The following is a 24,489-nucleotide window of genomic DNA, read 5'->3' as shown; positions in this document are numbered from 1 at the left end:
CACGTTTAGTGTGATGGGGATACGCACCCGTGAATCGGAAATTGCGAATCGAGCGCCCCAACCACTTGGCCACGAGAGGCCTAACCATAAAATATAAAAGTTTCAGAAATATTTAACTACAACTCGTCTGTTATATAACCACTTATCTATTTTCCTGATCACAGGAGGAGATGTGATGTATCAAACAATCTGAACTATTTGCGGGACTTAAATATTTAAAACTACAAACGTTAAAATACTCTTAGATATCCTACCATACAGTTCAGGTGTTATATTCAGATTAACTCTATTCTTGTAAATAATGTTATGAATAACGTTTCAATAAATCTCCGCGTGTTTTAGTGATTGATACGTAAGAGAAGAAAAAGGTTTAGGAACATAAACAAATTGGAAGTCGACTAAATAATCTTTCAACTAAAAAAATGTATTAGAACAGTGTTATCGTGTTGTATTTATAAATATTATGTAGTTACTGATTCCTTTGAGAAAGGAACAAAAGCGGTCCGAAGACAGTGTTTTCAGTTTTTGTAACAGATTTACCATTTTCAAAACCAGAACCCTTGAATCTTACTTGCAAATCGCTGGAAAGTTTGTTTTGTGTGATAGAACTGATTAAAAATTTACATTGTTGTTACAGTTAACATATCTTTGTCTTGTTTTTTACGTACACTGTACAATATGAATACGTGACATATTAATACCTGTTGATCATATATGTATGTCAGCATGTTTTAAGAACATAAGAGGTTTTTAAAATATTGAGGTAAATTTCTAACATTACAGTTTTTCTTTACGTTATTCACAAAATCCACATTATCGACCATATCTGTTTAGTAGCTACTGAAGAATATTCATTATTATCCATAATGATTTATTTGGATAAAGTTTAACAGAACTACAATAATAATAATGCTACATTGAGTACATTATGTGTCTTCCAAACACAAAACTTTGTTTTCAATAAGCTTCTTATCTATTATACATCAGACGTTCCATTGGTTAAAGAAGGTCTTGCTTTCCAACTTGGTTTAGTTTATCAGCTATGTAGTCTTGTGACTAATGAATTATCTGGTGTAAATGTAATAGGGTATCTCAAACTGACTTGCTCTGTTGACAGAAAATACAGTTTTATTGACACCGACATTATGGCCAATGTTTTGTATATGCATTCTTTATTTTTCTACACAAACATATATACATTAATTTAAATATTAATACATTTGTTCTGTATTTTCAAAACACTATAGTTTTCCATCCATGTATAGCGATGCCATAAGTCAACCGATGATAATGCAAGGATCGTGAATAATAGTGGAACAGTGCGAACTTACAACTCTAGCAACTGAGTTTCGATACTCGTGTGGGTAGAACATAAATAACACATTGTATAGGTTTGTGCTTCATTACAAACAAACAAAACTTGAGTATTACAAAACGTTTGTAGTACGTATCTGTGTTTGGAAGATTAGAAGAAAATTTGTTTTTCTTATACATTATTTATTATTGTAACTATCCTTTTAAAACAATAAAAACATTAAGTCCAATGAAGAACAAACATAGAGTAATATTAGGAGCGGTGTTATGTTTTTCTCGAAAAACTTTTCTCAATTATTAAAAAAAAAACACCTTAAACACGAAAAAAATGAGATGACAGCTAACGCACAGTTCAAAGTATTCAACTATTAAAGAACATCCAACTTAACTCATCTGTTATTAGATGGACCGAAATCGTTCTATCAACCTCTAGCAAATAAACCTGAAAATAGTGATAAGCTAGTATTATCAACGGCTATCAATGGATTTAGTAATAACGAAACTTTTTAGTAGAACCGTGTTAGGTAATAATTGAACCACTATTTGTCGTTAAACTCAGAGCAATACGTTAAGTTATTATATTGTGGCCATAGTTGGGAATCAAAACCGGACTTTTAGCAATATAAGTTCTTATGTTTACTTCTGAGCAACGGAGAATTTAACATGTTTGACTATTATGTTGTGTTCACTGCATGGACGAACGTAGTCTATAACGCTTACTTCTGAACCAACGGCGAAAGCAGTACTTGGACTGATTTATTGTGCTCACAGCAAGGAATCAAACGTATACTTTTAGCAACATAATCTTTTATACTTAATTCTGAGCCAGCGGAGAAAGCAGTAAATTTAGTTATTATATTGCGTTTACTATTTGGAATCGAACTCGGTCTTTTAAGAATATAAGTTGAACCAGATGGGGAACGACATAAAATAGAAGCTATGGATGTTCAGTCTGAAAATAACGACCAAACTTTCCTTAGTTTGTAGCCAAATCAATAGAAATAGTGAGAGAAAAATGAAATTATAAGTAATCTGTATATATATACTTTGTAGCTGTTGGTCGATTAATCCATAACGAGTTTCACCGTACGATAGCCATAATTCATTAAGTCAGAAAAAGGCCACTTTGATATTGTACTCACAATGTAGAAAATAATTATTATACATCGTCTTGTTTCATTTATTGATTGTTGTTCTCTAAGAAACTTAGTTTTCGTAATTTACTGTAGCAGTGGTCAATCACATAATTACAATATCCAGCTAAAAAGTACTTTGAAACGCTCTGTCACTTGAGAAAAAAAGTATATATATGCATTGACTTTACGATACAGTTCGTTAGACTGTGCTTCCGCTGTTATTTCAGGTGTTCATAAACAAAAACGAAAACTCTTCAAATATGGCGTAATATATACATACATATATTGTCCGTTTAAATTTTAAAAAAAAGTTTACCTTTCGAATCGAGTAATTATGTTTTTGATTCATCATACGCAGACTGGCAAGCTTTCAAAGAGACAGTAGTCTAGTATTATCAAAGTATTTGGCAAGTACTGTTGTTACAGTTGTTTTGATGGGAACCTTTACAACCTTTATTACGAACAAGGACCGCCTATCCTGTTTCTTGTGGAAAACAGAACGTTTCACTTCCATGTTGTTAAAAAAAGGAAGAACCATTTCTTTACGAACTGCTTCTTGCATACATCAAAACACACAAAAAAATTTATTTTCATTTAAATTATGACTACAACGTTCACTTCCAATATCTATCACCAAGTTACAGATGCAGTTGATTCAAATATTGCTTTCTCCATTATTTTATTCTTTTTTTTTAAATTGAATATTTTATTATTTCTTTACACTGTTTCGGAATACGTGTAATTCCGAAACCTTAATTAAATATGTTTAAAACTGTTGCCATGGTTGCATATATATCAAAACTGCGAAGCCAACAACACATTTTCTGTTGCAATTAACTTATGGACCACAACTTCAAAAAACAAACAAAAACAGTAACACTAACTTCATCTAAAGTACCAGGTACTTATGTTTGAGATAGGGTCAGTAATATTTTATAATTATAAATAAATATACTCACTACTTCCTCTTATTTAATATATTTTATGGTGGGTAAGCGACAAGTAGTAACTCTAAAATATGGGGTTCGATAATATCCAGTGGACAGAACGTAGATAGTACATTGTACTAAAATACAATAATTTACTGAATCTCGATATGTGAACTAAATAAATGTATACAGATGTTTTGATGCTGAGGCCTATCGGGATTCGAAACAACGCTCCTGCTTGTCGGAAAGGTGATATAACTACTTAAGCTGTTGGGCTTAAATATCACAACCTCGAATCTTCACTTCACGTTACTGTGTTTTTAGCATGCAAAATAGAGGGATTCCCAGTATTTATCAAACAAACAGTAAAACTGACAGATAAAGCACTGTCTTAAAGGGATAAGTGCATTATTACATATGTATAGATAGATATGTATTATTACACAGAGTAAGCCAAGCTAGCAAATTCGTTCATGTACATTTCCATGAATACTTCTTAAAGCACAGCTGTTAAAATATTCCAGTTGAACTGAGGAACAAGTATTAACTGTGTCAAGTGAAATTTTTAAGAAAAATAATTTTTATATATTTATTTATTGTCATCGTTTTTCCTCTCTACACTTGACTCATTTTTCTAGTATGAATGAAAATAGTTAATATCACCAGACATGGTACAAGTTTACAAAGTAAACTTACAAGAAGATGATGAGTTTTAATATTAATTTAGCTGGACTACTTTCAGTGAATAGCTGTAATGCATTCAAATGTCTCATTTGATCAGTAAAACAATTTTCGAGGTCTGAGTTAAGTTTACAGAGGATTACATTCACAATGAGGGTTCTATTTTCATTCCCTTTTAGACTTTTTTAAACATTGCATCTTTAAGTTATTTATATACTAACATATATTTATGTTAAAACACATTCATTTTGGAAACATTACAAAGGGTTACCAAGTTAACAAGAACAAGAGATACGTGTTTCTAGAACAATCCTGGATTTGAGAAACGTTTCGAACATTTGATTTATTAACAGTAGTGTATAATACGATTCGAATTGTTTGTCGAACGTTGTTACTTTCGTAGGTGATCAAATAACAGAATCATATTTCGTAAACCTCAAACCCGGTTTGTAGCAGTATAAGTTCACAGAAATATCACTCTACCACTGGGGGAGCATAACAAATCATACATTCAGTATTATTCATCAAATGATGCACGAGGAGTACGAACTTCTTGTAAGCTTTAACTAGTTAATATATCGGAAACGTTAAATGACAGCGACTGGAAGGAATTTATTTAAAAAATGAGCAAGTATCGCTTAAACAGACATTAGGATTTTCTTTCTTGGTCGTGAGTATTCGGGTATTTATTTAGTTATTTGTAGTTTCAATAACTAAAACAGGTATACAAAAATAGCAAGAAGTTAACGTTTTTACATTTTCAATCTAATGGTACAAAGTTTCGCGTAATTGCAAAATATTAATGAAAGCAGTAGTGGTTCCAGTGTATGGATGGATGAATATGGTGGCCTGTACATTACGGATGGTGGGGCGTACTTCAGGATGTCGGAAAAACCAGTCCAAAGAGATGGAGATAAAAAGCGCTTAACTAATTAGGTAAAAAAGTACTGTAAAGCTTGGTTAATCTTTCTTAACCTCCGGAAAAATGACCACAGAACATTAATTTTCTTTCTCTTCTCCACCATCTGTAACCCATAAACCACAGTATGCCTACTATCAGCCCGTGCACCAGAACACTTCTTTTTTGATACCTAGTGTAGCAACAGACCCACTATAGATTAGTAACAGCCCAATGTAGTAATCATGGTCTCTGAAAAGTTAACCATTAAGCTCGGTATATTGAAGTAGGTAATTTACCGTATACTCCTTAACGAGCCAAATAGTACCCTGTTCGTGACATATCTTGCTTCAAACAATAACGTCTATATGTTATATTATGGTTCCCGATATAACAAAACTGAATAAGTTGGTGAAACAATGCCTTTCACCGAGTAGTTGTAGCCGCACTGGAAACAAAGTATTCAACTCGTAGAAAGTACAGAAAATAATAGCAAAAAATATTCGAAAATTGATGGAATGAAGAGAAGAGAAAATATCAGAAAGTAGGGAACATTTTGGTTGGAAGGAAAATGTGAATTATTTGTTCCTGTATCCACTACTCATATACTGTACTCATAATTATTTGTTCCTGTATCCACTACTCATATACTGTACTCATAGGATATATCTTCTGGTGAAAACGCTGTTAAAGGAACAGTTACTAAACTGACAAATTTCTCTATGAAATTTCTTCAGGTTAAACATCGTAGAAACAGATGATTCACTTTGATATATATTTCAATTCAGAATGTATTAATAACTATAATATTTAAATTTTTATTACTGAGCGTACGTGTGGATCTCATTTAGCAACACTTCCGTGATTTTTATTTTCTACTCATAAATTTCCAGTACACAAGTTCAGCCCCTAGCAACACTATAGAGAGTGAGTGACCAATTATAAGACAGTAAAATGCACTTAGTAAGTCGTCTAGTTCCAGTGAACGTACTGTATCATCTGATGTATGGATCGTGACATTCCTACGGAGATCCTCTTTCACTTCTTCAGTCCACTTTTGTATGAGTCCACTTTCCACAATACGGATAATTCTGTATAAATAATTAATAGAAAATTTTTGTATCGTGTTAGTTATTATAATACACTGCTGACCAAAATCTTAAGGCCAATGAACATGAAAAAATATGCATTTTGCGTTGTTAGACTCAACCACTTATTTGAGTAGAACTTCGAAAGATGAAAATAAGAAAAGGAAAAAAATAAAAAAATTAGCATTTAATAGAAACAATGCGAACACTATGAAATTAGCTTAAATACTAAATGGCAAAAACTTAAAAACCATACCAAAAAGAAGTCCTAAACAGGGTAAGAAATGCCCAACAAGAGGTCTCAGTAGTGAGTTGCACGCCGTCATTGCGAATAACTTCAAACATTCGCTTTATTTGATTGTTTTTTGAATTTTGCGCATAGCTACTCGAGGGCTATCTGCTATAGCCGTCCTTAATTTAGCAGTATAAGACTAGAGGGAAGGCAGCTAGTCATCACCACCCACCGCCAACTCTTGGGCTACTCTTTTACCAACGAATTGTGGGATTGACCGACCTTTGTAACGCCCCCACGGCTGAAAGAGCGAGCGTGTTTTATTCGCTTTGGCATGGTCGATATAAGTGTTTGCAGAAGGCTGGCTGGAATGTTATTCCAAGTGGTGAAGATGCCTTCACGAAGATCATGCAGTGTTTGGAATTGACGTCCATTTCTATACTTTTCTTGCCATCTACTCCCAAACATTTTAGATGGAGTTCAGTTCGGGCGAACACGCTGAATGGTCCAAAAGAATCACGTTTTTTGCCATGAAAAAGTCCTTTGTCTTGCGGGCATTGTGGATTGCAGCGCTGTACTGCTGAAAGTCCTGTCATTTTCATACAAGCGAGGGCCTTCAGTCAATAAAGATGCTCTCTCCAGCATGCAAATATAGCCAGCTGCTGTTTAACGCTCCTGTATAATCTGAAGCTCCATTGTTCCATGGAAGGAGAAAGCACCCCAGATCATGATGGAACCTTCTCTACTGTGACGTGTAGAAAATATCTCCGGTGGGATATTCTTATCGTACCAGTAACGTTGGAAGCCATCTAGACCATCCAGGTGTTAATTTTTTTCTCATCAGAGAACATATCCTTCGTCCACTTTACTACGTCCTATGTTTGGTGCTTCTCAGCAAAGTTTAATCGAGTTGTTTCGAGGTGTGGAAGGATGCGTGGCCTTTGAAGACGTTTACGGTTTTTAAAGTCTTTCTCTCGTAGATGCCGTCTTATTGTTCTTGAGCTACATTCTGCGTCCGTAAGGGCCTTAATCTGGTTCAACGATCGGCTGGTGTCTTACTGGATAACCCGTTGAATTCTCCTGTTCAACGCCGGCGAAATTTTTTAAAGCCAACCACTTGAAATTCTCGTTCCGTATCCCTCAGGGTCTTTTAAGAAATTTACAACAGCAGTTTTACTACGCCCAATCTCACCAGCGATGGCACGTTGAAAGAGACCTTGCTTTTGCAGCTCGACAATTCTGTCACGTTCAAATTCTGTCAACGTTTTAGCCTTTACCATGTTTTTACCTTATGTAACATCTAATGTTAGTGGGAGATGTTGACAACGCTAATGCTTGAACACAAATGACTAAATTTCGTTAAGTGTTTACCGATTAGCGCTTCGTTTCAGTATGGTCTTAAACTTTTGACCAGCTAGTATTTAGGCTAATTTCATGGTATTCACATTCTCCCTATTAAATGCCAAAAATATTTTTTATTTTTTCCCTTTTTTTATCTTCATCTTTCGAAGCTCTACTCAAATTAGTGGTTGAGTCTGACAACGCAAAATTCATATCTTTTCTTTATGTTCATTGCCTGGCATGGCCAAGCGTGTTAAGGCGTGCGACTCGTAATCTGAAGGTCGCGGGTTCGCATCTCCGTTGCGCCAAACATTCTCGCCCTCCCAGCCGTGGGGGTGTTATAATGTGACGGTCAATCCCACTATTCGCTGGTAAAAGAGTAGCCCAAGAGATGGCGGTGGGTGGTAATGACTAGCTGCCTTCCCTCTAGTCTTACACTGCTAAATTAGGGATGGCTAGCACAGATAGCCCTCGAGTAGCTTTGTGCGAAATTCAAACCAAACTTTATGTTTATTGGCCTTAAGATTTTGGCCAGCAGTGTATATATTTTAATCTATAACAAACAAGAGAATGTAATGGAACTCATTTGGTTGTCTAGACCCATTTTAATCATATAGTATTTCACAGAATATTACTGAATTGTACAACAAATTTGATAAAATGTAGATATTCGGCATTAATGGACCTTGTTCTGAAACTATAAATTGATAATTGGCAATAACATAATGGGCTGGTTACGTACGCTTAGCAATGAGCAACATTAGTCACACTATAAATTCAAAGGATAAGTTTTCACACCTAACAAGATGTGAATATCTTAACTTAATTTTTCAGACTTTATCCCAAACTCTTTAGATGACCAACAACATTGTTGACAATATGGCATTTTTGCATTAGCTAATATAGAAGCGCTTAGCGTGGCACGTGGATTGGGTTTATTGCTATGGATCTGCATCATAGATTCTTATAAGAATTAACTGTCAAATCCTACTATTCAATTACAATAGCCCAGGACTTGGCAATGCGTGGTATTAGCTGACTGTATTTCCTCTTGTTTATTCTTATGAACAGCTACCCAAACAGATCTCTGGTAACTTTGTTAGAAATCAAACAAACAAATAAATCAAATAATAAAAGCAGCATTTCGTTTTTATTGCAAAATTCAATCATTTTAATATTAAGACATAGAACAGGACACGTAAGATGTCAATGGTATTTCATAACTTACACTTTGTTAAACGATTCCTTATAAGGACATCCTTTCTGTAGAGGAATTCCCAAAGTAGCACTCTCTAAAGAATCCCTGGCAAAGTGAAACTTGTCTTCTCCTATTTTTATTGCTAGAAACTGCATCCATTCCAAGGTACTGAGAAAGGCATAATTACTTTTTAAAGCCCTCAATAACCCTAAGCTGTCGGTTTCTACTATATTTCTGGAATCAGTTTGAGCTGCTTTGCCTAAAACGCCATAAACTGGATCATTTGGATCCTGTAAAGTACGATTCAGATATAATTTAAACTTTTTATATCTAGGATAATTTTTCTTACAAACAGGGACAAATGTTTGTAATTTTGCTACAACTTACTCTTACATTCATAATTTATGATATAATGTAGAGATCCATGCTAGAACAGGAATTTGTAATAATATAACGTAGAAATCCATGCAATAACAGGAATTTCGTAAATTAAAATGATTTTACGATAAAGAGACTCAAACTGATTTATGTAGCGATTTTCGTTTACACCATGCCTGGACGTGACGCCTAACGGACTTTAGAAGAAACTGTAAAGACTTTTGTTACAATATTTACTCAAACACATAATATTGTTTTAATGATTTGTTTTAATATTAACTTCAATTAATGGCACCAAAATGCTATTAAACTTAATGAAGTGGTGAGTCTTTGACCTTTTCATGTTGTTGCTTTCCATTATTTTATTACTTAAAAATATTATTTTTAGTATCATAATTTGTGTTCAAACTGTACGTAGTATTTTATTTGAATTTCTGGAAAACAGATGTATTCGTTGTACTTTTATATAAAACTATCACCTTGACATAAAGAAAACATTTTATCATTATTATTAAGAATTTAAAGGCTGAACCAAAATAACTTGTGGTATCAGAATAAACATAAAGGTATATTTGTTTTATATGCATTATTATTTCATCTTATATTTCTGCTTGTTTAATAGCAGTAAACACGAACTCTATGTTACTATGTATCTATGATAAACCATCCTCTCAATTTTTTCTGCAATATAATTTTGTGCTATATTATAGTGACCTAAACATGGTGTCACTTGTTTTTTTTCTATATTATATGACAGTAAAGAACATGATAACTTAGTTTTGTGGCATTCTACTTTGTAAAAACAATTAACATACCAACACCATTTTATCTTTACTTATTTATAATTGGAATAAATATGACGACGCCAATTTTATATTTTTGTTCTTTGTTTATTAATAGTTTATAGTTTATGACTGTCGTGCCTATGACAGACTGACAAAAAACAAACGATATTAATCGTTTAAGATAGTAATTTTTATGGAATACAATATTCTATACGTGACACTCATAAAACAATATCTGTAATATTTGTTTTATTAAGGTACTAGAAGGTGATTGTGTGTTTTTCTTACAAGAAAGCCACATCGGGCTATCTACCGAGGGGAATCAAAACTAATCACATAATTTGCGGACAAATGATATAAAACGGTACTTCTAAACTGGGTAAATGGTCCACATTCTAGTTGTAGTTTGATGCATGTTTAAATCGTAATAAATAATTTTGTATTTTGACATTTTTTTTCTTTCGAACTGGGTGAGTGACTTATTGTGACAAACTTGTAGGAATGCATAATATTGAAAACACGTAATTTTAACTCATTAGGTTTTGTACGCGTTGTAGTGTTTTATAGCACCATAACCTAATTTACACTTTTTTAAACGGCAATTTTCGAGATTTAATGTAAGTGCTTTCGTGAATAAATGCTTAGAAAATCACAAATATTCAGTTACAATCTTCTGAATAGTTAGCAACTTCAATGTCACATATTAGTTGATGGTGTAATAACTACGAACATCTATTAATAAAAGTCAGAAAACCGATTTCTCTATATGATAATGGGCCCGGCATAGCCAGGTAGAGTTAAGGCGTTCGACAGGTAATCTGAAGATTGCGAGTTCGAATCCCCGCCGCACCAAACATGCTCGCTCTCTCAGCCGTAGAGGCGTTATACTGTGACGGTCAACCCCACTATTCGTTGGTAAAAGAGTAGTTCAAGAGTTGGCGGTGGGTGGTGATTACTAGTTGCCTTCCCTCTAATCTTATATTGCTAAATTATTGACGACTAGCGCAGATAACCCTCGTTTAGCTATGTGCGAAACTCAAACCAAACCAAATTAATTATATATTGTTCAAAACAGGGAATTAGTATATTCATATTGAAAAAGTACTAGAATGTCAAATAGATCGACTGTAGGCAATAATGAACTTGCAGAACACATAAATGACTTTTAGGACGTTATATTCCAATTACTATTAAGGATCATTATAAACTACCAGAAATTACAATAAGATGCGAGCTTTAATTCTTTATAGACAGTAGCACTACATCCGTACAACAAACAATTGTGGAATTAACGCTACATTATTTTTAGTAGATTAATAGAACAAATTTCTTTTTTTCTGGGTATAACAAAGGTTTTATCTTTAAAAGTTTATACGTAGTCTTAAAATTGTATTTTTAATTACGAGTAACAAATTTTCTATCAAATTTTTGTTACAATAATAATACAAAAGCCCCTCCAACTTATGTAGTTACAACTGTCGGATTTTGTGAAGTATAATTAGTTAATACGTTATCTGTTGTTTTGAAAAAAAATGTTTGTTACTCGTACAAAATTGAAAATATTTTATATAATTGTTTTGAATATACGGAGAGATAAGATAAATGTTTATTAACGTTGAAATAAACAATATCTCGTTCTCCTTTCTTGATATGTTGATAGAGTGGTTGAAATACAATTGTGGAATCCTCGTGTCGAAAATGTCTAAGGAACTAAATAAAAAAACAATGTAAAAGATACGCCTAATAATAATGTCTTATGAATAAAATAATTAACTATGACTATACTTTCCAGGCTTAAAAGAGGAGTTCACGCCAAAAAATGTTTTTATACATTATAAGTAAAATTAATTTACTTTTCGTATATAATTAACATTACAACTGTATGTTACTGTATATCTTTTGAACAATCTACATTTAATTTATGTTGTTTATTTTTAGTTGGAAAATTATAAGCTTCTTTACAGATTATCTGCAAAAACCATAATCCAACAAGTGACCTTCAAACTGGTTAAATGTAAACCAAATTATGTCAGGAGAAGTGCGCAAGTAATAAAGAAGATAGAAACAGGTGAGCTCAAATATTGTGAAGTTTCATAATTTTGTCGGCAGAAGACATTTTGTATGTGTGTTGTTTATATATGTGTGTATGTAAATATATATAATGTAACAGAAACACAGGCTTAAAATATTATCCAAATTCCTATTATTACTTATAAGTCTTATCGTTTGACCAAGGGATGTCAGAAGTAGACAAGAAATATTAATGATTATATAATTCATCCTACTTACCATAAGTCTCTGAGAAATATTAATGATTATATAATTCATCCTACTTACCATAAGTCTCTGAGAAATATTAATGATTATATAATTCATCCTACTTACCATAAGTCTCTGAGAAATATTAATGATTATATAATTCATCCTACTTACCATAAGTCTCTGAGAAATATTAATGATTATATAATTCATCCTACTTACCATAAGTCTCTGAGAAATATTAATGATTATATAATTCATCCTACTTACCATAAGTCTCTGAGAAATATTCATGATTATATAATTCATCCTACTTACCATAAGTCTCTGAGAAATATTAATGATTATATAATTCATCCTACTTACCATAAGTCTCTGAGAAATATTAATGATTATATAATTCATCCTACTTACCATAAGTCTCTGAGAAATATTAATGATTATATAATTCATCCTACTTACCATAAGTCTCTGATTGAGGAATCCTCCTTTAAGGACACCACACGAGTATTGTCCTTTTAGAATTTCTGTCCTCAAGGTGTACACAGTGTCGATGGGTTGCTCTCTTGTTAAAATAGTCATGTGTGACATCAACGTACCACCGTATGAAACAGAAAATATTACAGCAAAAAACCACCAGATGGCTAGGAAAACTCTTACACTACAGTAATTGTATAAGGATATCTTTCCACCTAAAGTAAAACAAAATTAGAAAACATATAAATAATTGAATGTCTGAAAACGATAAACAAGTAGCTGTTGATTAATCTAATTATTTGAATTTAATTAAACATTTACTTTTTCAAAGTGTTTGTTTATTATCACAAAGGCTAAAAGCTTGTCTATACATTCAGCTTATAGATTCTTTTTTGAGATTTGTAGCTGAAAAAATAAAATATTTATACCAAACAGAAATAAATGCTACGATACAGTAAACTCCAACAAACAAAAACATCGGTCTATCGTACGTTCACATATTAAAATGGTATTGATGTTAGTACTGTCAATGTGAAAATTATCTTAGGCTATATATGGACTGTATGTCTAGACGAGAGACTTCTAAGTTTCAAGTATAACCATTCTTAATTTAAACTGTTTTGTCACGACGTATGAGCCCTCCAGCGGCATAGCGGTAAGCGTCTGCGGACTTACAACGCTAGAAACTGGGATTCGATACTGATGGTGGGCAGAACACAGGTAGCTCATTGTGCAGCTTTGTACTTAGTTCAAACAAACAGGACGTAGGGTAACCTGCCAGTTGCACTTGCCACTTATGCAACTACTTCCATGTTTTAATCACCATGTTATAACACCTCCACACCTGACAATGTCGAGCATGTTCAGTGGCATATCGTAGCTCGAACTTTGAAGGATCTGATCGGCAGGTAGCCGCACTAATTAACGGGCCACTCCCGGATCTACATTAATACAGAAACACCAAACGAAAATAATACACACGTAACTCTAAACTTAACCACTTTAGTGTAAATGTTTCTAAATATTTTTTTACAATCCATTTGAGTTAGCTTTCATGTTTTTCATTATTTTTGCGGATGACGTTGTGAATTAATTTCTCAGAAATTTCATAAAAATCAAAGAAAAATTTCTGAAATAATTTCAGTCAATGTTGTAAAGCTTTAACTTTATTTTTAATATTTGCATATAAATCATTTAAACACCAGTAGATGTTTAATAGATCAGGAGAATGGAGGTATTTCATAATAAGCATAATTTTGTATTTCTTTTCGTGATGCTCTAAACATTGAGAAAGGGAACATTTATCTTACCTTGAGCAACCAGACACCCCATCACATACCATAACGTATCTGCCCAGTGGTTACATTTGCTCCGAGTATTCACAATGACGGAAGTGAAAGTGATAACAGATGTTGCCACAAACACTGATAGACAAATACCAAGCCATACCTGAGGATAAAAATACAAATGAGTGAGAAGTACGAACAAGATTGACCTTTTCTAATTCACACGTGAATCCTCAATTAAAGATTCGTGTTTGAAATTTCCAAGTATTTCATATATTATTGTGCTTGTTTGTTTTTCCAATTGAGTGCTACAACTGAAATAAAAACGTCCATTTAGATTAAATGACGCGCGATCAGACTTCAACAATAACAAGTAATGTCTGATTTGCCAACGTCAAATACGTTGAAGCCATAACGCAATATGAAATGTATGTGTCTTACTTTAGACGCAAGTAAAAGGACTTCAGGTGGCACCTGAGCAGTGCTATTTGTCGCTTAGAATACATATATTATTATTATCTTCACGAATCGAGTCACTGCTTAACACACTACGATTGCAAATACTTCATTTATTACAGACAACAAGTACATTTTTGACATAACACATAACAACCAGGTTTAATTTATTTGTTATTATTAGCAAAAACTACAAGAACAAATTTATTATATATTATTTGTTTGTTTTTGAATTTCGTACAAAGCTACTCGAGGGCTATCTGTGCTAGCCGTCCCTATTTTAGCAGTGTAAGACTAGAGGGAAAGCAGCTAGTCATCACCACCCACCACCAACTCTTGGACTACTCTTTTATCAACGAATAGTGGGATTGACCGTAAATTATAACGCCCCACGGCTGAAACGGCGAGCATGTTTGGTGTGACGGGGATTCGAACCCGCAACCTTCAGATTACGAGTCGAACGCCTTAACCACCTGGCAATGCCGGGCCTATTATATATTATTAGAAGAAACAAGTAGTGTTAACTCTTTTTTTTTATGTATACAATGAATAAAATTGACTCATTCTCTGTTAGTACAGACAACACAATTTCAGGTATTCTGAGCATATTCTAACTGCTCGTTGAAACATATTCATGGTATAGGATCGTTAAAGTATTTTATAATAATTGTGCAACAGATTTCAGAAACACACTGTCATAGAAAACGTGTAGCTTACATTTGTTTCATCTAATAGTTGAATAGTTAAAATAAAATGGCATTATTATTCTTAACTTTGTTTGATGCAAACAGGAGTTTACGAGACATTTCTTTAAACGTAAATAAAATCACGACCTACATCTCCAGAATGTAACTTTATAAGCTCAATATTTTATTATTACAGCTTATTCAGGAGTTATGGATATCCTGCAAGTTCTCTGAACCAGTTAAATCGAAATTGGAACACTGTCATCTGTCAATCGAACAATGACACACGTGTGTAAATAATTCAGATCACAATAAAATAATATTAAACATTCTTGAGTTTATATTGTTAAGTCATGACAAACCAACAAAGCTAAATAAATAAAATGTGTAAACAAATAAATTTTGAATAACAATATATTCGGCGTCGACCAGTTTCGTAGTAACGTAAATATCTTTTTTCCACACCATTTATTAAAACGTACTAGGACTAAATCAATGTTAGGTTTTTCCTTGATCGTAGGGACTACGACTTAATTCCATGAGATCTGAGGAATACGGTCAAATTATAGGAAATCCTTAAAGGTATCACCCGAGTTACCAATAGATTAGAAAAGTTTTTATATTGTTCGAAATATGGCCTAATAAGTTGAATGTTCAAAAAGAAATACAAACACAAGAAATTTTGTGATAGGAATTTTAATTTGGTTAAAAACATTCAGAGTGTTGAGTTTAAAAACTGGATTAAAGACTAAAGTGATATTAATAAGTATTCATAGTCACATCAATGAGGTTAAATCAGAAGTACGTGAAACTCTGAAAGAAATTAATATAACTGTATAAGATGGCATTATCTTAGATGATACAACTAAATCTTTATGTAATTCCAACTAAACTAAATAGTGATAAATAATTAGATATTTTATCATCGTTACAGCAAATTATCATCTTAGATGATACAACTAACTCTTTACGTAATTCCAACTAAACTAAATAGTGATAAATAATTAGATATTTTATCATCGTTAGAGCAAATTTTCCACAAAATACGACATCCAGAAAAACATTCTTTACAAACTAGGATGGAAGTAGTAGAGATTCACCAGAACAAATGCAAGAACACCAACTGTCTGTTAACCCACTTTCAAACCTGCCTTTTAATCATCATAAGGTACCAGCAGTGAGAGGACAGAATATAGCAGAACACACCGTGACAGAACTTTCTAAAAAATATATCGATTATAACAAGGGAATTTTATAATTATACAATGAAAAGTAATTTATCTTTTCAAGCGACGAAATATCTCTACAAGATAAAAGATAACACCAAAATTATAGTCATAGAAGCTAATAAAAGTGAAGGATTTGTGGCTTTAGCGAAGGATAGTTATAAGTGAAATATTTATACACATTTATTAGATGAAGACAGCTATTTAAAATTAAACGAAGGTCCTACTAAAATACTTCAAAGTAAAAGCAGAATTATTTTAAATGAATTAAAGGAAGATACCTATGTAGCCCTCTAGTAAATAGTATAAAACCATATAATGATTGAAACCTTGAATTTTATGGCCGTCCTGAAGATCATAAGTCAGGTTTAACCTTTAGACCCAAAGCATCTACTTGTGGAGTTCTAACAGAAAGTACATCATGGTTTTAGATAGAGTGCTGCACCAATTATTCAACTTATTCCCTGTTTGTATCAATATCTATCAAACATCATTATCTTGATTGGTTACGTAATGAATCACAACCATTTAATGATAATTCTGTTCACAATGACCATTGTTTATTATATCCTAGTATCCCAGTTGAAGAAGGGAGAGTTTTTGTTGTATCTATGATTAAAGAAAACACAGATGACTTAGACCTTTTTACATATTTCAAGAAATTGGTTAGAGCGATCTCTAGGGTTTCAGTTAAATAATAGGAATATAAGAATTAACGGGGAATCTTATAAACAAAGTAGAAGAATAGTTATGGGTAATAAGGTTGCAATAGTCTTAGCTGTAATGTTTATATATATATATACTTAAAATGCAAAGACTTAATTCTTGGAAAACAGGAAAGAATATAGACCCATCAATCAAATACAGATTTACAGATGATGTAATTGGAATGTGGAACTCAAACTTAGAGTCTCTTATTGGTTTCAATGAGTTATTGAATACCGTTTACTCACTCGTAGAACTGACACTTGTTTATGTCATACCAGGTAGAAATTTACCGTTTTTGACACTACAGTTCATGTTAGGAAATCATTACTGGTGTTTTAAGCAAACCATCTACTAAAGCTCTTTGTTTGCAATTCTACTCTCACAATTTCACTGTTGTAAAAATATACATTGTTGCTATTGGCTGCCTCCATGGAATTGATAAAGTTGGTAATAACAAAGAAATGTAGGAGGACCATTTCAAGTAAAAAAAATATTTCTCCACAGGAATGTATTCAAAACATAATAAGAAGTTTTGACGGGCTACTTGGATGATTCAATATATCACCATAAAACTTAATAGATGAATTAGAGCATCAGATTTACCGATTAAAATAGAGTAAAAGCCTGGCATCTCCCTTAAATCATTAATAACAATTTAGCACACAAGAAGTATATTTGTTTCGAATTTTTCGAAATCTGTTCCTGATTTAGTAGTGTAAGACTGGAGGGAAAGCAACCAGTTACCATCACTCTTGCTAACTCTTGGGCTACTTTTTATACCAACGAACAGTGGAACTGATCGTGACGTTATAACACTCACGTGGCTGAAACGCCGAACATTTTTGTTGTGACGGAAATTCGAACCCGCGACCCTCAGATTACGAGTCGAGCGTCCTAACTACCTAGCTATGACGTGCCTCAGCATATAAGAAAAAAACACGATGTATGAAAAATAACTGTAAAGCCAGTAAATATGGACTACCTAATAGATACAATAGGAGAAACGTTTTTTTTTTTTATGAAAAAGCTTAAAGCAGATGATATGGTATGTGTATAGGAGAAACTTGCCGACCCGTAAGTGATAGAATATCTGGACATTCAAATTCTCACAACTAAAAATAGTATTACATAATATCATGGACAGAACATGGCCAACCACAAGTGGATAAAATCTTATCTGACGTCAAGATATTATTTAAATGTCGTTTCAGGACAGAAATATTAAGAATCCATCATACTCAAGAAAAAGAAACCTAAATTAAACAAATACAAAGGTCTGTCTTTATTATAGAGATGATAATGGCATGCGAAAGATTTTACTTTGTTTAACTTTAACGAAGTATCAGTACACAGTCAGAAGGATTGAAATATACGTTCACACATTGTTTGAATTGATATAATAAAATGGAAAAATACTTACCAATACAAAAGTGAAGACATACGTTAGATATGTAACGTACTCTATTATAAATCCAACGATATTAATAACTTACTTATCAGTTTACACTTGCTATCTATTTAGCATGGTTAGTTTCAATTCTTTTTATGAAATTCCTGAATATTCGATATCATTTTAATATAATATGAACTCTTTAATCGCACTATCAATATTTTATTTACGGTCGACAATGTTCTAATATGCATTTAACTGGTAGGATATCGATAGCTCCTGATGGAGCTATAATAATGAGAAACTGAGCTAATAAAGTTAAGTTATGAAGATATAGATCGTGATTTTATAAAAGATGGCGTTAAATTAAACTTGTCCTCCGCTGGTACGGAGGTAAGTCTACGAATTTACAACACTAAATACCGGGGTTCGATTCTCCTCTGTGTACTCAGTAAATAGCCCGAAGTAGCTTTGCTATAAGAAAAACATTCATACATTAAACTTTTAAATAATGTACAGCAGTGAAATACAGTAACAATTAAGTATTCAGGTAACATATACTGACCAGGCATGGCCAAGTGGGTTAAGGCGTTCGACACGTAATCTAAGGGTCGCGGGTTCGAATCCCCGCCGCACCAAACATGTTCGCCCTTTCAGCCGAGGGGGCGTTATAATGTGACGGTCAGTCCCACTATTCGTTGGTAAAAGAGTAGCCAAAGAGTTAGCGGTGGGTGGTGATGACTAGCTGCCTTCCCTCTAGGCTTACACTGCTAGCTTAGGGTCGGCTAGCGCAGATAGCCCTCGAGTAGCTTTGCGCAAAATTCAAAAACAAACAAATAAACAGGTAATATATATATACAATAAAGTTTGATGGAATACACATATGTTCCTAATCATTTTACTAACGCTGTACACAGAAGCCCACTGATTTAAAATTATTTCATAAACAAGGCAGCATATCTTCGAGTTCAACTTCAAGATCTGTTCACCTCGCGTCCAATTTCACAAAACCACGTGCTTTTCTTTAAATGACATACACTGCTGGCAAAAATCTTAAGGCCATTGAACATAAAGAAAAAAAATATGCATTTTGCGTTGTTAGACTCAACCACTTATTTGAGTAGAACTTCGAAAAATGAAAATAAGAGAAGGGAAAATAAAAATAAAAAACGTTTTTAGCATTTAATAGGGAAACTGTGAACATTATAAAAGTAGCCTAATTACTAGCTGGTCAAAGTTTAAAACCATGCCAAAAACAAGGTAGGAAATGCCCAACAAGAGGTCTCAGTAGTGAGTTGCACGGCCGTCATTGCGAATAACTTCAAACGTTCGCTTTGGCATGATCGATATCACCGTTTGAAGAAGGCTGGCTGGAATGTTACTCCAAGTGGTGAAGATGGCTTCACGAAGATCATGCACTGTTTGGGACTGACGTTCATTTCTATAGAGTTCCCTTGCCATCCACCCTCTACATTTTCAATGTGGATGGTCAAAAGAATCACGCTATTCGCCATGAAAAAGTCCTTTGTCCTGCGGGCATTGTGGAATGCACCGTTGTCCTGCTGAAAGATCCAGTCATTTTTACACAAACGAGGGCCTTCAGTCAATAAGGATGCTCTCTCTAATATGCCAGTGTAGATTAAAATAGATTAAACCCTGTATAACCTGAAACTCTACTGTTCCATGGAAGGAGAAAGGACCCCAGATCATGAAACCTTCTCCACGGTGTTGTGTAGAAAATGTCTCCGGTGGGATATCCTTATCGTGCCAGTAACGTTGGAAGCTATATGGACCATCTAGGTTATTTTTTTTCATCAGAGAACAAAACCTTCGTCCACTTTTCTTTGTCATATGTTTAATGCTTCTGAGCAAAGTTTAACCGAGCTGTTTCGTGGTGTGGAAAGAGGCGTGATCTTTGAAGACGTTTACGGTTTTTAAAGTCTTTCTTTCGTATATTGTTCTTGAGCTGCATTCTGCGTCCGTAAAGGCCTTAAAGGCTCGACGATTTGTCTTCCCGAACAACCAGTCGAATCCTCCTGTTCAACGCCGGCGAAATTTTCTTGGGGCGACCACTTGAAATTCTCGTTCCGTATCTCTCAGAAATTTACAACAGCAGTTTTACTATGCCAAATCTCACCAGCGATGGCACGTTGAGAGAGACTTTGCTTTTGCAGCTCGACAATTCTGCCACGTTCAAACTCCTACGACATTTAGCCTTTGCAATGTTTTTACCAAATGTAACACAGGAGATGTCAGTGGGAGATGTTGACAACGCTAATGCTTGAACACAAATGACTAAATTTCGTTACGTGTTTACCGATTGACGCTTCGTTTCAGTATGGTCTTAAACTTTTGACCAGCTAATATTTAGGCCATTTTCACAGTGTTCACATTTTCCCTATTAAATGCTAAAAAGGTTTTTTATTTTTATTTTCCCTTTTCTTATTTTTATCTTTCAAAGCCCTACTCAAATAAGTGGTTGAGTCTAACAACGCAAAATTTATATTTTTTCATTATGTTCATTGGCCTTAAGATTTTGGCCAGCAGTGTATATACTGACATTCATCTAAGATTATCTTGGCATTCATCGGTGTCAGGATATATTAACTGAGAAGTTTTAAAGTCCATTGCCAAGAATTTTAGTCAGTAGATTCTTTCTTTGTTTAATTTGTAAAAATACTTCTTGTCTGGTTAATTGAGTTAATAACATTATTGTTTGTGAATGTCCCGCTTAGACCTCTGTACATTTCATTTTTCCGTTAGTCGTCGTCAAAATAAGATTTTTAAATGACTAAATAAAAGCCTGGGAAAAACTTGTGCTCAGTTCAGTTTCAACTTCCTATCTAGAATACTTCCTATAACAATGTAGAACATTCCCCTAAACGATACTTCAAAGCTTTCTATCCTTCAACCATAACTTTGCTTTTCAAGTAACAAGATATATATCGTGAAATCTGAAAACACTATCCACAAGATGCTTCACAGAATTAAATACGGTCTTACACTCTTAGCAGACCATTACCAAACCTTCACTTTCATGTCGTTTATAGGTTTGGGTTGTATAAAGTACCAATTATTATTCTAAACTATAGTTGTAAGTTTTATATTTATTTTTAGTGAAACTACAGTTAAGATAATAACAGGACGACGGTTACAACCAAGTGGTTGAATTACTGTATTTCAAAATTTGCTTTGTCACTTTAACACATAACATCATGTCTTAATGTTACTCACCTGCCAACTAAATGGTCTGATAATGGCTAAAGTTCTTTCTTTGGTTTTAGGAGCACTGGTGACGAAACGCACCGAATCGTAGACATATGGTAAGGTAAAATCAACAGCTTCTTGTCTTTCTTCTGTAACGGCTATGGAATCAACAGCGATATCTGCTTCCTGTAGAAAGTTAAACAAGAAAACTCATTTGATTCTGTAAAACGTTTTGTAGTGTTTCAACTAATATCAAGATAACAACCAGTAGAAATTACTTATAGATAAGATCGGAACATGAAATTATCTACTCATTTCATTATCAATAAAGACCGATAAAGAAATTTAACTTGAAATAGGGTTTTTATTTATACAACTTTAGGTTTCAACTGATTTTTACAATTATTGAACGTTATATTTTACAGTTCGAATTACCATGAGATTATGAACGTTTTTAAGTATTATTTCCTATCTTTGCCTTCACATGTTTTTTAATCATAATTGCATTTTCATTTTATCGGTTAAAGCAGGTACTAATCTATCACTGTTCTGATAAACTAATTAAGTTTCGTTATTAGTATTATTTTTAATACATCAACGTCTTTTGGCGCAATGTTATACCGATATACCAATATCTAATATTGTTGACTTTCCTTCCTGGGAAACATTATGGTTATACCATTTCACATCGCTGACTTATCTTCCTGTAAATCTTATCGATTATACCATTTATAAACGCTGTCTCATTTTGTGAATTATACCGGTTATATCACACATGTCTAACTTACCTTCCTGTGAACCATACCAATCATTCCAGTCCAAGATTGGTTGGACAGCCTTGTTCCCCATTCATTATCTTTCGGCGATTTGATGACATAGCTAGAAAAATATCTTAATTACATAACCAGATTACATTATATCAAGATATGATGAAATGCAAACATAGTTTATACAATATGCACAGATATTTCTTGACCCGCTGTTGAGGTGTTGGGTTTTATGAAAAAAAATTAGCAACAGCTTTGTTTAATGGGAGTTTTAAAATATTCAAATTATTATAAATATTTAATTATTTTAAAATATTTAAATTGTTAAGAGTCAAAACCAGAACAAAAGTTTAAAAAGTTATTCACAGCATACATATGATGTCTACATTTTCACTCACACTGGAGCAACCTTTCACTATTCTTCAAATGTAACCATCACACTTAACGTACAGTTTCGATTATTAAACGTAATATCGATATCTGTTGTTATAAACGTATATACCAGTTTGGTATTAAATTACCTTTTAATTTATCTATTTATCATCCGAGTTAGATAAGGGCAGCTCACCAAAGATAATATGTTTTAAAGATTATTTCTCAAACTTAAAAACAACAAACGAAATGCATTTCAAAATTTGTTCAATTAAATGTTTTTTAATAAGCAGTTCATAACCTAGTTGTCAGGAATTCAGTGATACAAATCAAGGTTGTTCATAATCATCTAGCTGGCAGGATCTAAATTGTACGAAACAAAGTTGTTCATGTTCTAAATGAATATGTCTTGTACTCTAAAGACGCATTGCTCGTTAATATGTTTCCTAAACTGACAGATTTCACTTCTCTGATTGAATTGTTCCAATTCAAACTATGCGACATCATGGAAATAATGTTAAATATCGATAATTTTAAGGGAAGTGTTATTCTGTTAAGAAGACTTACTAAAATTACAAATTACGTAAGCCGTTTCTTCTATTGACTTTCAAGTCTTTATTACACTTAAGTGAGCTAGGTATATGAAACTGGAGGATCAGGTTTTATTAGACTAGTTTTTAACGATAAATTTATACTTATAAACGTTTGGATTATTTGTTTTCTAAATGAAACATGTTTTACCTGAAGTTCAGCTTTCTGGCAAGGGTATCTAACAGTCCAATTTCCAGTCCATATTTAGGTGTTAAAGTTCCATTTGAGTGAGTCTCCAGTAAAAAGGAAGGGTAGTACTAAAGAAATAATTGCATCAACTTTTTAAGTTAGATTTTTTAAAAAATTATATCATTTTATTTCCTGCACGTTACACCATATGTTATTAATTACAGCAAGTAACAAAATTTTTACTTTTTCTTGTTCCTGGGCAGAAAGTGTTATTATGCCTAAAGTAAATGAAAAAGGCCTGTTTTTTCTCTTCAAACTTTGCTTTTGTGACCTTGGAGCGTATAACGAAAATATGATGGGACACTATATTTGGGGGCTGATACGTGAGTGATTTACATTACAGTCGCAAATCTCGAAAAACTACTCACTTCTGAACATTATTGTTTGTTTGTTTTGAATTTCGCACAAAGCTACTCGAGGGCTATCTGTGCTAGCCGTCCCTAATTTAGCAGTGTAAGACTAGAGGGAATGTAGCTAGTCATCACCACCCACCGCCAACTCTTGGGCTACTCTTTTACCAACGAATAGTGGGATTGACCGTCACATTATAACGCCCCCACGGCTAAAAAGGCGAGCATGTTTGGCGCGACGGCAATGCGAACCAGCGACCCTCAGATTACGAGTCGCACGCCTTAACACGCTTGGCCACTAAACATTATTGTATAACTTTAGTATAAATACATGTAAATCTTGATTCATATGTTGTTTTATTCAGACCTCACGTGAATAAAAATGTACAAATTTGTCCGTTTTTACATAGAAAATAGGTTAATTTCTAAATTTTTTATCCAGGTCACAAAAGCAAAGTTTGAAGGGAATAATGACCATTTTCTGTACTTTTACAACATAAGTAATTAAGAAATAACACATACTGTCCAGGAACAAAATTTGTGTT

The 24,489-nt window shown here is 33.3% G+C and overlaps 1 protein-coding gene across 4 annotated transcripts in view; it reads right to left on the bottom strand.

Annotated features, from left to right (window-relative positions):
- Positions 1 to 1,572: 1,572 nt before the first annotated feature.
- Positions 1,573 to 24,489, bottom strand: part of LOC143248838 (glutamate receptor ionotropic, delta-1-like) — a 64,845-nt gene continuing 41,928 nt past the window's right edge. For 3 of the 4 annotated variants that reach the window (XM_076497671.1, XM_076497669.1, XM_076497670.1), the window contains 7 exons: positions 23,556 to 23,662; positions 22,464 to 22,554; positions 21,703 to 21,861; positions 14,027 to 14,165; positions 12,702 to 12,931; positions 8,848 to 9,107; positions 1,573 to 6,049 (listed from right to left, as the gene is read on the bottom strand). In XM_076497671.1, the coding sequence (XP_076353786.1) occupies positions 5,827 to 6,049; positions 8,848 to 9,107; positions 12,702 to 12,931; positions 14,027 to 14,165; positions 21,703 to 21,861; positions 22,464 to 22,554; positions 23,556 to 23,662 (1,209 nt within the window). In that variant the 3' untranslated portion in view covers positions 1,573 to 5,826. The remainder of the gene's footprint in view (positions 6,050 to 8,847; positions 9,108 to 12,701; positions 12,932 to 14,026; positions 14,166 to 21,702; positions 21,862 to 22,463; positions 22,555 to 23,555; positions 23,663 to 24,489) is intronic. The other variant, XM_076497672.1, reaches the window with a different exon arrangement.

The sequence above is a fragment of the Tachypleus tridentatus genome, chromosome 4 (assembly GCF_004210375.1).
Source record: "Tachypleus tridentatus isolate NWPU-2018 chromosome 4, ASM421037v1, whole genome shotgun sequence".
Classification (NCBI taxonomy): domain Eukaryota; kingdom Metazoa; phylum Arthropoda; class Merostomata; order Xiphosura; family Limulidae; genus Tachypleus; species Tachypleus tridentatus.
The sequence above is the reverse complement of the archived record's forward strand: the minus strand, read 5'-3'. Positions and strand labels throughout refer to the sequence as shown.